Source organism: Antrostomus carolinensis, unplaced genomic scaffold (assembly GCF_000700745.2).
Source record: "Antrostomus carolinensis isolate BGI_N321 unplaced genomic scaffold, ASM70074v2 scaffold7459, whole genome shotgun sequence".
Taxonomy (NCBI): Eukaryota; Metazoa; Chordata; class Aves; order Caprimulgiformes; family Caprimulgidae; genus Antrostomus; species Antrostomus carolinensis.
The window spans coordinates 1-13,280 of record NW_010336375.1 but is presented as its reverse complement, the minus strand read 5'-3'; the positions used below and the strand labels follow the sequence as shown (position 1 = coordinate 13,280).

Genomic DNA, 13,280 nt, shown 5'->3' with positions numbered 1-13,280 from the left:
TGCCCCCCCCGGAAGTGTTTAAGGCCAGGCTGGATGAGGCTTTGAGCAACCTGGTCTAGTGGAAGGTGTCCCTGCTGACGGCAGGGGGGTTGGAACTGCATGATCTTTAAGGTCCCTTCCAACCCAAACCATTCTATGATTCTATGTTTAACCTGCTAATTTTATACATTAATTGCAGTAGAGCTTCCTTAGAAAGAGAATTATTGTTGATGTCACTATCCCTTTTGAGTATTCATGGCTCTAAAGATAAAATGCTAATAGTATTTCTATACTACACTCAGTCTTTTTGACTAAGGCACGTATATTTCAAATGTTTGCAGACACCTTGAAATATCTTTTGCCTTTATAGTTTAAATCCACATTTCCTGTATTTCAAGCATATTTGTAAACAAGTTTTAAAAGATGTTAATCTAACCATCCATCTTGAGTCCAAGCTCTCTACCTTATGTTTGAGAACTTTTATTGACTCTAGTATTAGTTTGCTGGCACCAGTTCTAAACCTTTCAATGGTTGTTTACCAGAAGAAAATTAGGTTGGCTTGTAACAGAAACGTACACTACACCTACCTGTGACAAACCTCACTTGGATCCTCCCAATAGATTGATCTTTCAGCATGCAGTGAATATTCTGTTTGCCTAAAGACGCGGAGAAGTGAGTAACACCTCAAAGGTAAAAAGGTATTCCTGGCCAGTGTTTCTTCACATCCAGAGTCTAAGGAATAGACGTCCTCACACATCAGCTGTCTAGGTTGTTAGAATTTATACACTAGCTGAAAGAAACCTCAAATCACTCAGCTGTTCCATATAACAACTTAGTAGTTTACATAATCCTCTCCTAACACCAATGTATAAATGCATGGTAACCAGGAAAAGTATTTTAAAAAATTCCAAAACAAAAACCCCTAATCTCTTCCATAAAGCACAGTGATAGCTTCAGGTATCACTTTTCCCAAGACAGTGTAAATTACTACTTAATGCAACATCACATCTCTGGCTCTCTTGAAATCATCACTTGACTAATGCAGTCAGAGTTTAGCTGGAAAACAGATAAGCAACCCAACCCTGATGAGTTATGAGACTTATGTAAATTTATGCAGTCACAGGTTCACTTCTGTTTCACATATTGCTTTAGTGTTCTTTACCATGCACGTAAGTGAGGATGTGAATCACAGAATCACAGAATGGCAGGGGTTGAAAGGGACCTCTGGAGATCATCTAGTCCAACCCCCCTGACAAAGCAGGTTCATCTGAAGCAAGTTGCACAGAACTGCATCCAGGTGGGTTTTGAACATCTCCAGAGAAGGAGACTCCACAACCTCCCTGGGCAGCCTGTTCCAGTGCCCCGTCACCCTCACAGTAAACAAGTTTTTCCTCATGTTTAAGTGGAACCTCCTGTGTTCCAGCTTGTGCCCATTGCCCCTTCCAGAAAGTTTGATCTTTGTTTGTTGAATAAGTCTTTTTTTCTCCAAGAGGTGACAGGTCTCAGTGCATGGTCAAACTATCATCTACTCAGTCTATGTAGGAAATGTGTTCCTTACTTCCTGAAAGAATTTAAGAACACTTTAAAAGCTTCTTGTGAGACAGAAGTGAACCAAGAGTTTATCAGAAAGGTCTTCACCTGAGAAAGAATAACAGCAAATCATTTTTTAAACTAAGTATCAATCATATTTCAGAACAGTACCTTCAAGAACAAAGGTGTGGAAGATCATTTATCTTTTTAATTTCCAAGCACTATGGATGATATTGCTCCGAATGGTATGAGTTACACTACTCTCAGGAAATAAATCTTTGGCCTGCTGGAGTTGTGTGTGCAGGACAGTCCTCAGAAACATGTATTCCCAAGAAATGCCATCCTCGAATGGCCAGTGTCTGGACAAGAGAAATACCCATCCCTTACACTTCCCCTCAAATACTGTTAGCTGCCTGGACAACATTCTTGCAGCACTGTAAGGGTCCCTTGCACCTCTGCATCAGGATGGGATTAACTCAGCAGCCCCACTGAGCTCAGAGAAACCCTTCCAGGGCACCGACCTGAGCTTGCATTTTATAACACTTTAGGCTGAACTCTGTGAACCACTGCTGTCACATGGAAAATGCAGGGCTTCCTAGCCCACCCCTTGCCTCCTGATGTTCATATGGTCACTCCTGGGTGACTTCTGTTACAGCCTATTCTGTGGGTAAGCTCCAGCAGCTCAGTTGCCCTCCTTAACAAACCCAGTGCACTATTGATGTGTTCCACCTCCATCCCAGTAGTCAAGTGCCATGCCTTGAACTCAAAAGGACTGTCAGAAATTATCAAAAGCAAAAAGGCAGAAAGCAAACAGAGAAGGTGAAAAGGAAATTGTGTTACCTGGACATACAGTAACCAAAGAGCCTCAGGCTCCATCATAAGCTTTCTGATTAAGCACAACATAGAATCATAGAAGGGTTTAGGATGGAAAGATCCTATAAGATCTTATAGCAGCCTTCCAATACCTGAAGAGGGCCTACAAGAAAGCTGGGGAAGGACTTTTCATAAGGGCAGTTAATGACAGAACAAGGGGAAATGGCTTTAAGCTGAAAGAGGGGAGATTTAGATTAGATATTAGGAAGAAGTTCTTCACTGTGAGGGTGGTCAGACACTGGCCCAGGTTGCCCAGAGAAGCTGTGGCTGCCCCCTCCCTGGAGGTGTTTAAGGCCAGGCTGGATGAGGCTTTGAGTAACCTGGTCTAGTGGAAGGTGTCCCTGCTGATGGCAGGGGGGTTGGAACTGCATGATCTTTAAGGTGCCTTCCAATCCTAACCATTCTATGATTCTATGAAAAGATCTTTAAGATCGTCGAGTCCAACCATAAACCTAACACTACCAAGTCCACCACTAATCCATGTTGCTAAGCGCCACATCTACACATCTTTTAAAAATCTCCAGGGATGTCCTTTGGCCGCATTAGAGCAACATGGTTTGCACACTCTCCTTCTTGAGGAAAAGGATGAGTTTTGGAATATACTTACTACACACTTCTACACATGATTCTAAACATGTGCTGTAGACATCAAGGGCAGAAGAATATACTTTGTGCTGAGAACTAAAAGTTGTGAAGCTGGGAGGCTGGTTTCAGGAAATCCATTTCTTCACGCTCAGGCTAGTTTTGAGAAAGTTCTGTCCCTGGGCTGAAGCTGTTGATTGACTATATCTGCAGGGTACAGTGCATTCGACAATCCTCACAACACTAGCAACTACCAGAAAAAGGACACAGACATGTTCCCACTTTACAATGTACCCTAAGAAGAGAATACAGGAGGCAGGGCTAATGAATTTCTATCTTTTCCTTTTGCATCACTTTTTGGATTCATACAGGCTGGTCCTGGCCTTCCCAAGAGCCCATTCCCAATAAAGAGTTCACAGGTAATACCGTACAATGTGGAACACTACAGTCCTGTAAAGGTGAGTGGGGCTGTACATCTGCACAAACCTACTGACATGTGTATTTTCACAATCAGTGTTATCGTATATCATAACTCTTAATTTTAAATTGGCCAAGTAGCACAGTGACTGGGTGATGAATCAGCACCCTGAAACATTTGATAAACAGCTAGCTCCATTCCTATACATGCCTCCTTAGCAATTAATCAATGAGCAAAGCAGGGAGAAAATGTATGAGAACCATGAAAGTACTTGGGAAGAGGAACAGGGTTCAAAGATAAAAAGAAGAGCATATACAGATCATTTCCTTAAATGAACACTACTTTTGTATTTTACAGAGTTTGCAAAGCAGAAAGGAACACACGTATTCCGCTTTGTCCTCTCCCTCTAAGCCTGTGGATCATCAGGGATGTTTAGAGGCACAGGATAACCAGAGGGTACTTGAGAGAGAGTTGGCTGATGCTGGGGGTTAAGACACACTTAGGTATCTCATGCTATGTCCAGATGTAGGCCAGACCACCCAGGCATCAAAATCTTGCTCCAGGATTTTCAAAACAGAATACTTACTGTATTTCAGTGGTTAGGCAGGTCTCCATAGATACTATGTTTTCATAGAGTTAATGGAAATCACTTGGAAGAAGCAAGAAATTTTGTTAGCGTCCTCTAGGACACAAAGTTTATATGATGTTTTCAAACTTAATTCAATACTTGAGAAGCCCTGTAGGAGCAGGCTAATTCAGAGCAAACTGGCCATTGCATGTTGTGGTGTTCACTGAACAACAGATTTAGGAACGTGTGTGTGATGCTAAATACAGACCTTTCAAGTCACTTGTATTTTTATTCTAGGATTACCTAACAAAGAAGAATTGTCCCCAAGCAACTTGTATACAGCAGTTCAGAAAACAAGTGATGGGTGTGGAAGTGGTGATCACGCCAGCTTCTGTACAAACCACAGCAGCAGAGACCACGTTCTTAGGTAGAAATTGTTGAGAAAAGCTGGAGTCTTCCTCCTCTTCATCCCAAAATGATGTGGTCACAGCACTTCCCCAGACAGGCAGCAGTACACATCAAGTTCTATCACAGCCTCAGGGGACAAGAATCCCCTAACTCCCTGCTAAATATCCTAACCATGACAACAGGTTAGACACCTCTTTACCTCTCCCGCTCCATGGTGCAATTTGGTCTTTCAAAATGTCATGCAACGGTGTTGTTTATCATAAATAACTCCACTCCTTAAATACTTCCAAATCAGCACTTAAACATGCTCTCCTACATGGGCAGACATCACACAGCACTCTAATGCTGCTTGTAAGTGAATTTTGATTTCCTTTTATTGGTGCGGGTTTCTGACAGTGAATCAGTCTGCTAGTGAGACAGATCAGGAACCGTGGCAGAAGACACAGGCAAGGCAGTCAAAGCAGAGGTAAGTTGCTTGCACATGTGTTCATGGTCTTTCTCTTTTGCCTGTCTCCATAAAGATGTGCAGTCTTGCTTTTGTACAGTTGCTTGTCAGACTAGACAGCCTGCATCCTTTCTGATCTGCAAGGTTGTTGCTACGGATCAAAGTGCATGTTTGCTAAAGCTGAGGAGAGGAAGAGGTCTTTGACCAGTACAAATGGGTAAAAGAAGTAACTAATGGTTTCATTCTGTACTACTCGTATTGTTTTGTTTCCTAAGGACGTCACTGTGGATACATTAAAATCTCTGAACTGAAGGCATGTGCTTATATTGGACATTTTGCTTCCACAGTTTCAAAGGCACTTAAGCTTTTCTTGTAAGTTAACCAGGAGATTCTGGTACCTGCTGGCCACATTAACTGCCCTGGTGCCTTTCTGTCCCCTTTACAGTGTATACGAAAAAAAATATTATGACTCTCTCAAGAGTACATTGATGAATTTTTAGACACTTTTACTTTCATTAAATATAAGAAGTCTCCAGAAATGGCCTTTTGAGTGAATCTGTCAAGTGGTTTCTTCCTCTGCCTTTTTTTTTTTTTTTTAATTAAACATTTCTTTTTTTTTTTTTTTTTTAATTAAACATTTCTGTTAACTCCAGTTTGCCATGGGAAATGCTGCTCTTTGTGTTTCTTCATTAGTGTGGTGGTTTGGGTGGATTCCCCCTTTTTGCTTGCAGCTTGCAGCCAAACACAGCCTGCTCTATCACCCTCCACCCCCTCGCCCAGGGAGTAGTGTAGAGAATTGGAAAGAAAAGGGCAAGGGGACTCATGGATTGAGATAAAAAGTATTTACTAATTAAAATAAAATGATAATGATAAAAACAGTGATAACAGACTGTACAAATGAGTTATACACAGTGCAATTGCTCACCACCCACTGACCAATGTCCAGCCTGCACCAGCCAGTGATCCCGGAGCAGGTACAGTCCCAAAACCAAAACCCCGGAAGAGCAAGCCTGAGTGATCCCTGAGAGAATACCCCTGTCTTCTGGTCAACCCTGGTTAATATACTGACATGACAGGATATGATATGGAATATTTCATTGGCACAACCAGATGACAGTTCTGGGTTTTGCTATTCACTGCGCTTCTCCCTCCCAGTCCTAATGCAGCTGTGAACCAGCCAAACACGATGGCCTTGAGCTCCAGCAGCAACTAATAACATTAGTACTTTTATCAACATTCCTCTCATAACAAGTTCTGCTGAAACAAAAACACAGCTCTTCTAACTACTAAAAAGAAAGTTAACTCTATCCTAGCAAAACCAGGACAATTAGATAAAAAGAGTAGATGGCTGTTCAAGGTTCCCACAGTCAATAATTTGCCACCGAAATTCTTGAGACAGCCTGTGCCAAGCCTTGGAGTTAATTACCATTCACTCTCTGATTTACAAAGCATTCATCTGGTAGAACCTTAAAACAAGCCAGCTAAGCCCAGTGACAATAGAAACATAGAAAAAAATATACCCTAAAAAAGACAACAATTTAGCTACCCCATTGCCTCATCTATTAGTGCAAAAACAAACTGGACTTAAACTGAACTTTTTAGTTTCACTCCCAAACTACATTACACATGCAGAAATAGAGGAACATGTTTTCCTTCTGTTTGAACTGAATAAAACATCAGAAAGCAGTGGAGTATCTACTATAAAACTGTGCTTCCAGAGCACACAGGTGTGAGGATTTCTGTTCTATTAACAGAAAAATGGAAGTATTCTCCTACGAAGTGGAGGGACTGGAGTGAGTTTGGATGCCAGTATTAAAATCAAGAATATAAGCCAGTTTTGATTTAATTCAAATGTTCTAGTGACTCAAAGGGTATGATAGCTTTAATAAAAATATGAAAATAATTGAGAATTCTCTCCCTCATGAAGTAGTTCAGACAGAACAAATCTCTTGGCTACCCCTTCCAGGATCTCCACATCTTAAAAATCTTCCCCCTGATACATCAGAAAATATACTCTGTTTTATGACTCATTTCCTTTATGCTGATAACAAAGGTGGCCATAGCCAAAAAGCAGGGTACTAACTAGATAGAATGCACCCTACAACTTCTATTCAGAAAAGCTTCCCTGGGACCATCAGTCAACCTCAAAACGCCATGAAATTGCAGTCTTTCTTCCAGGTAGCCAAGACACAGATTTACAATAGGGAGAACCATACATGAGAAAGGAAAGAACTCATGGCACAAACTAGCACCAGTATCATACAACTATATTCTCCCAGATCTGTTCCACAGCTTTCTGGAGCCCTTGACTCACTCCTGACCCCTGCTACATGGCGTGAGCTATGCACAGCCCCTCCTCACACAAGTACTTATTCTGGCAGCCCCTTGGGGAACAGACTTTGGGCAACCTTCAGAAGACTCAATTCCACACCACTCTCTTCCTAATGCAAATACCTACATGTGCTCTTTCACACAGCTCCAAGATGTGGTGCCTCCTCATGCTGCTCTGCTCCCAAGGAATTGTCTCCCCACTCTGAATTCAGACAAAAGCCAGTACAGGAAGACCCGCAACCCTGAATGCTTTATGAATGTTGTAAGTTGGGTCACCTTCTCTCCTTTTCTTTCTAAAGTGTCTCTCTAAGTACCACCACCACTGCCCCATCACTAATGGTCCCCGTCAGGAGCCTCTCCTGACAGGAGGACTCCTTCAAAGAGCACAAAGATGCTCCTATCCAAAAAGTTTCAGCTTCCAGAGAGAGAATTCCTTTGCAGTGGAGGCAAAGGCTGGTTTCTAGTCTCAAAGGAAGCAAAGTCCTCCCATGTAACATCCTGTTTTCTCAGTACAGTGTCAAGGGAGGATGAATCCCTCCTTCAAACTGCAGATTCTCCCAATACAAAGTAATCCAAGACCCCTTGCTCTGAAACACCAAAGATTTCCTCACAATAGCGGCAAGAGTGTAACACGTGGTGCTGTGAGTGAGTCTGTAACAGGAGATCCACCCTGTATTGTCTAACCATGCTTTGGCAAGTAAGGATTCATTATGGACCAAACCCCAGCTTCTAGCACTTTCTTATACAGATACTGCTGCATGTTTACTCTCTAGAAATGTATGATCTGCATCAGCCTTGCACAGCATGACAAACTACCTCCCAAAAGGTTAGTCACTCAGTACAGTTCTGCTTTGTCCCATAATATGGGGTCAAATACCAGACAACTACCACGTAAGCAGGTCTAAAGACTTGATGCACCTTTTTACAGGACCTGTAATATTTATTCTCAGCCATGGTCCCTGTGGCCAGGGGCCTTGCACTACCATCACAGAACAGCTCACATCCACATTACTCGGCTTTGTTACCCTCCACAGTGGGATGGCTTTATCTGAGCTGTTTAATAGAATCATCTCTGAAGTCTGAAAGAAAAAATATGTATCCAGGAAAAGTGGTGGAGAGCAGTGGGATGCTCAAGGAAAAGCTACTACCAGGACAGACCTAACACATGACAGCACATACAACTAAGCTGCAAAGCCCACGAAGAGCCTCCTTTGCTGCACAGGTGAACTCTGTCACCCTGCCACTCTTACAAGCCTGTGTAGTGCTTGGGTACCACTGCTACACCAAATACTACATAGCCAAAGCCTAAGCAATAAGGGGTATGTCAGGAAAGCTCCAAGTATAACTAGGTGCTTCTACCTGAGCAAACACAGCTTTAGGTATTTGAAACCACCTCGAAGAGCATGCACAAACCACAGCAAACAAACATAGCTCAATTGCTCTCACTGCCGTTTGCATCCTCCAGTTATAGCATACAACTGATCATTCCTGAAAGAAAGAGACATGGGTTGTGCTGTTATATTTATCTTCCTGGCATGTTCTTGGCTAGCTTCACATTCCTGGACAGAAGCAGTCCCTAGACCTTCTCCACCCATCTCTATGCTGTAAATGCATGTTAACAAACTCTCCTTTGGTTTCCCACAGAGTGAAATTATCAGATATCATGGATACCCCAGTGAGGAATACCAAGTTACCACAGAGGATGGATACATTCTTGGTGTTTTTTTGGGAGGAAGAGCCAAAACACAGGTGTGACACAGTTTTAAGACATAAGGAAGGTCTGAGAGCCAACTCTTACATGGCTCCCCCATCTCTCCCATTTGCACATGCAATGGTGTGTTCCACATCTTTCCATCTCAGCAAGAGCACCTAGTCAGGAATGCAATCTGAATTCTGTATATAGGTTACAAAACTCCTGTAAAACCAGGCTCTGCACCCCAGTTTTAACTACACATTACTTATTACTACAGCATAAGAAACTCCTCTTCTTTTACAGGGAAAAAGCCTGCAGTCTTGCTACACCATGGCACTTTAGGAGATTCTATCCACTGGATTTCTAACCTGCCCAACAATAGCCTAGGCTTCATCCTCGCAGATGCCGGCTACGATGTCTGGTTGGGAAACAGCCGAGGAAACACCTGGTCTTTAAAACACAAGACCCTTAAGTCCTGCCAGAAAGAGTTCTGGCAATTCAGGTACTCCATGGAGAAAAAATTGCTGAAGAGAGCAACTTTCAGGGGACTGGCAAGCTTGTTTAGTTAATACTGGGATGCAGAACCTTTCTCTTTCTAGTTACATGAAATAATCCCCTTCTAGACTTCAAGTGGGACATACAACATCTAAGGAGATTAGACCAACTCTTTTCCCCAGATGCAGCCACTTCTGAGCATGTCACAGGGGGTCATAAAATAGATTTGCTACGTGATCTAGACAGGCCCTTCTGGAATCAGCACATACAGAAGAGAAGCTGGAATGACACAGGTCACTTTTGTCCATACACAGGACAGGTTTCTTTGGGAAAAAGACTTCCAAAACTGGGAGGCAGCTGTAACTTTGAAGTTTCCCACCAGATACCATGTCCCAAATAGAGAGAGGAGACTGCTCAGCTTAGTCCAGAAATCTGATCTATCACAAATGATGCTGAGAGAAATACTTTTGGTAACCCCTGCTGGTGAGACCACTGATTAAATTCCGTTCCCCAAGGGCTGCAGCTGACAGGAAAAACGGGCACCTCCTCCACAGAGAGCCCACAACATCAGGCAGCCTGGCAGTAAAGTTGTGTCCCTCTACCTCTTTCTCCAGCTCAAGCAAGAACACAGACAAACCGTACAACCTCGCCTTTCAATGGGTCCTGCTTGGTGCAATGAACAAAACTGACATTCAGTAATTCGTGCTGTGGTAGCCCAATGGTCTGAGAGCTTTTTGTTTTTCTCCCCTGTAGCTTTGATGAGATAGGTAAATATGATATTCCAGCAGAGCTGTACTTCATCATGAATAAAACTGGTCAGAAGGATGTGTATTATGTTGGTCACTCTGAAGGCTCAACAACAGGTAATGTTAGAACTGCCTGGGTACAAAACAGTTAATGTGACTACCTGACTGGAGTATGCCTCTTTCTCTCTCTCTCTCTCTGTCTTCCTTTATCATAGTAAGTTATTAAAGAAAGGAGTACTTTCTAAACTGACACTTGCAAAATATGGGAAATGCTTCCTAAGAACTGTTCTATCTGAAACAAGCAAATAATACATAATCCAAAATGACTTTTAACTTCTGTAAGGATTACTGATACATAAAAAATATTATTTAACAGTTACCCTGTACTATAGTTTCCTAAGCATCCTTTCTTATTATACTCTAAGCACTTAATTGTTGTTTTTTCTACAGTCTTACAGCAATTTGATTTACAAAAGTAAACTGGGAAACAGAGCAGAAAATGGGTGGAAGTGGCATGTGGCCACGTTCTTAGTCATTTTCCTGTCTTCTTATAAATGCATTCTAAGGGTCTTTTGGCAGAACACGTCAAGACATCACCTTGTTTGTTTTTAGATACCTACGTTTTAGATAACCAGGTAAAGATCTCATCAAATCCATCAGTGGAGAAATTTGGATGTGTTCAGAAAACAGGATCAGATGCACCCTTTTTGGTTTTCCTCCTTTCCTCCCTCCCTTCCTTCCTCATATGCTTTCTTTATGGGATTAATGCCTCTTCTCCTGTAAAAATGCCCTTAATGCAAAATCATCAGTTCTTAGAAAATCAATATCCGGACATGCTTTAATTAACATGTATATTTAGAATGAACTCTGTCTCTCAAATAAACATTACAAGAAAATACATTTTCCTTAGGTCTGCAGCACAGAAAGGGACAACAAACAATGGTCTGCTAATCTAGTCTCACTTCTTTGCTGCCTATGGCTTTTTTATTTATTTGGTCCGCAGAGATCTCTTCACTAATTAGACTTGTGTCTTCTGTGTTTGCAGGCTTCGTGGCATTTTCTACTTATCCTGAGTTGGCTCAAAGGGTTAAAGTGTTCTTTGCTTTGGGACCAGTAGCCACAATCACATATGCTACAAGTCCTCTGGTAAAATTTACACGTCTTCCTCAACCACTGATCAGGGTATGTCATTCCACTTTCTAAAACACATAACTGTCTGCTTTGTCTCTATTGGATTCCCTCAACCTGAACTGATTTTAAGCAGGTGATGAATTAAGAATTCAGTGTATCAGCTGCTGACAGTGACCAGACTTGTCACAGAGTTAAGCTGCAAGGCTTGACGTGGTATCTCTTTTGGAACATATTTAACATAACAAGTATATTTTCACCATTATTTGTTTAAATTAAATATTTTTGAAGGAACCTCACAAATACCACAATAAAAGGAGTCTAACACAGTCTACTAAATCTAGCCTTAAGCCTTAGTAGGAAACCACATATAAGATATTTCACATTGTAATTTTATTAGGCATGTAGTTCATTTATGCTTGTGAAATATTCACTTGTAAAATGATAAAGGAAACTTAAAGGGAAATACCTATTTCAGACTAGAATTTGCCAATTTATTAGAATTTGCTGGGAATGGCAGGAATCCTGCATGCTATACATTATGTCAAACTGCAGGAGCACATGTTTTTTCTGTCCAAGCTGTATCCATTATGTGACTATAGAGCATCCAGCTCTGTACCCTTCTCATTTGTCTGCTCCCTCCTTACTTAGTAGCAATACTCACAATACAGCTTGTGCACCTGTCTTGAAGAAATATCAGGGCAAAAAGGAACTTCCTATACTCTGCAGTCATGAGTGCAGCCAACTTTCCTTTCTTGCTGAGGTCAGTGCACAAAATCCAGATGGACAGTGACTTCCAGGACTCACACTCAATAATAAGAAGCAGGAAGAACATGTGGTATGCTCTTGGGAAGAATAAACTTTAAAGTATACTGGGATGGCCAGCAGTTTCAGCAATCTTAGTTAAGAGGCAAGGCTATTAGAGAAGAGGGAGTGACAGTTTTCTGCATGAAATATTCCTACAACAAGGGAAAAAAAAAAGGTTTGCACTTTTCCTCTTCTCAGTTACTACTTGGCTGCAAAGGAGTTCTTCAACAGAATGAACTGCTGAAAGGGCCTATAACACAGATGTGCAGATCTCTGGGAAAAGTTTGTGGCGGTTTCTTCTGCTACATAGCTGGGAACAGAATACAGAATCTGAACACGGTAAGCATGTCCAAGAACACATTAATACAAGTAAAGCTAAAGTAATTTTGAAGGAAAACAATTTTTCTGCCTTATGTCTACATATGGCTGCAGGGACATGGAGAAATATGTTGAAGTTTTCAAGTAATGCCTACTAGGACCTCAGCTAATGATGAGATGTGCCACCTGACACATTCAAATTACACAAGGAAGAAAGGCTGAATGCAGAATGGTCACATTTTGTGATGATGTCCCTCAATGTCCTCTCTTCCGGGACTAAGCCAAAGAAAAGTTGGACAGATACCAAAACTTTTTAAAATGGACAAATGGATGGAGAAAGATTTTTTAACTTTTGCATAACTCATATTTTTCTTACTAAATAGGAAGACATACAGATCATCAGAACATAACAGTTGGGGTGTTTTTTGGTCGCTACAAATCAAAACATTTCTAGCCAAAACTCAAAGCTGATCTTCACACTTCTCTCAACAGCAATATCTCATTCTTTTACTCTGGCTGCTACATTTTTTTCTTGCAGACTTTCCATGTGTCTGTTCTCCAGTGGCCTTTTATCTCTCATATTCAGACTATTTAACAAATGTTTCTATAAAAAGCTCCCACACATGTAGCCTCATTATGCTCAATAAGACAGTCTATTAACAATCCTCCTCTACTTATTAAGAAGAGCACTACTTAAAAGCATCACACAACCTGTAGGAACTGGGAAAAACAAAGACGATACACACTCACCAAATGATAGGATAAGCAGTAGTGTGGGAAAGAACCTCACAAAGGGGTAAAATTCTACATACTAATTCCTACTGTAAAATCACATTTGTGAGTCTCTCCTCAATTTTCTGTTTGATATTTGAAGAATATCCTATCAAAATGTGGTTTCAACACAGCAGCAATACGTTGCTTAGCTCCTTCACAGTTTTATTCTGTCACAGCACTGGATC

At 41.4% G+C, this 13,280-nt stretch overlaps 1 protein-coding gene across 1 annotated transcript; it reads left to right on the top strand.

The window, feature by feature from the left end:
- Positions 1 to 7,286: 7,286 nt before the first annotated feature.
- Positions 7,287 to 12,342, top strand: LOC104530286 (lysosomal acid lipase/cholesteryl ester hydrolase-like; the record flags this gene model as incomplete). Its single annotated transcript, XM_010174828.1, is given in 7 exon segments — positions 7,287 to 7,396; positions 8,779 to 8,857; positions 8,860 to 8,883; positions 9,131 to 9,329; positions 10,076 to 10,185; positions 11,114 to 11,250; positions 12,202 to 12,342. Coding segments are annotated over 7 exon segments (699 nt in total), but the record flags the coding sequence as incomplete, so codon positions are not given.
- Between the last annotated feature and the right edge of the window lie 938 nt (positions 12,343 to 13,280).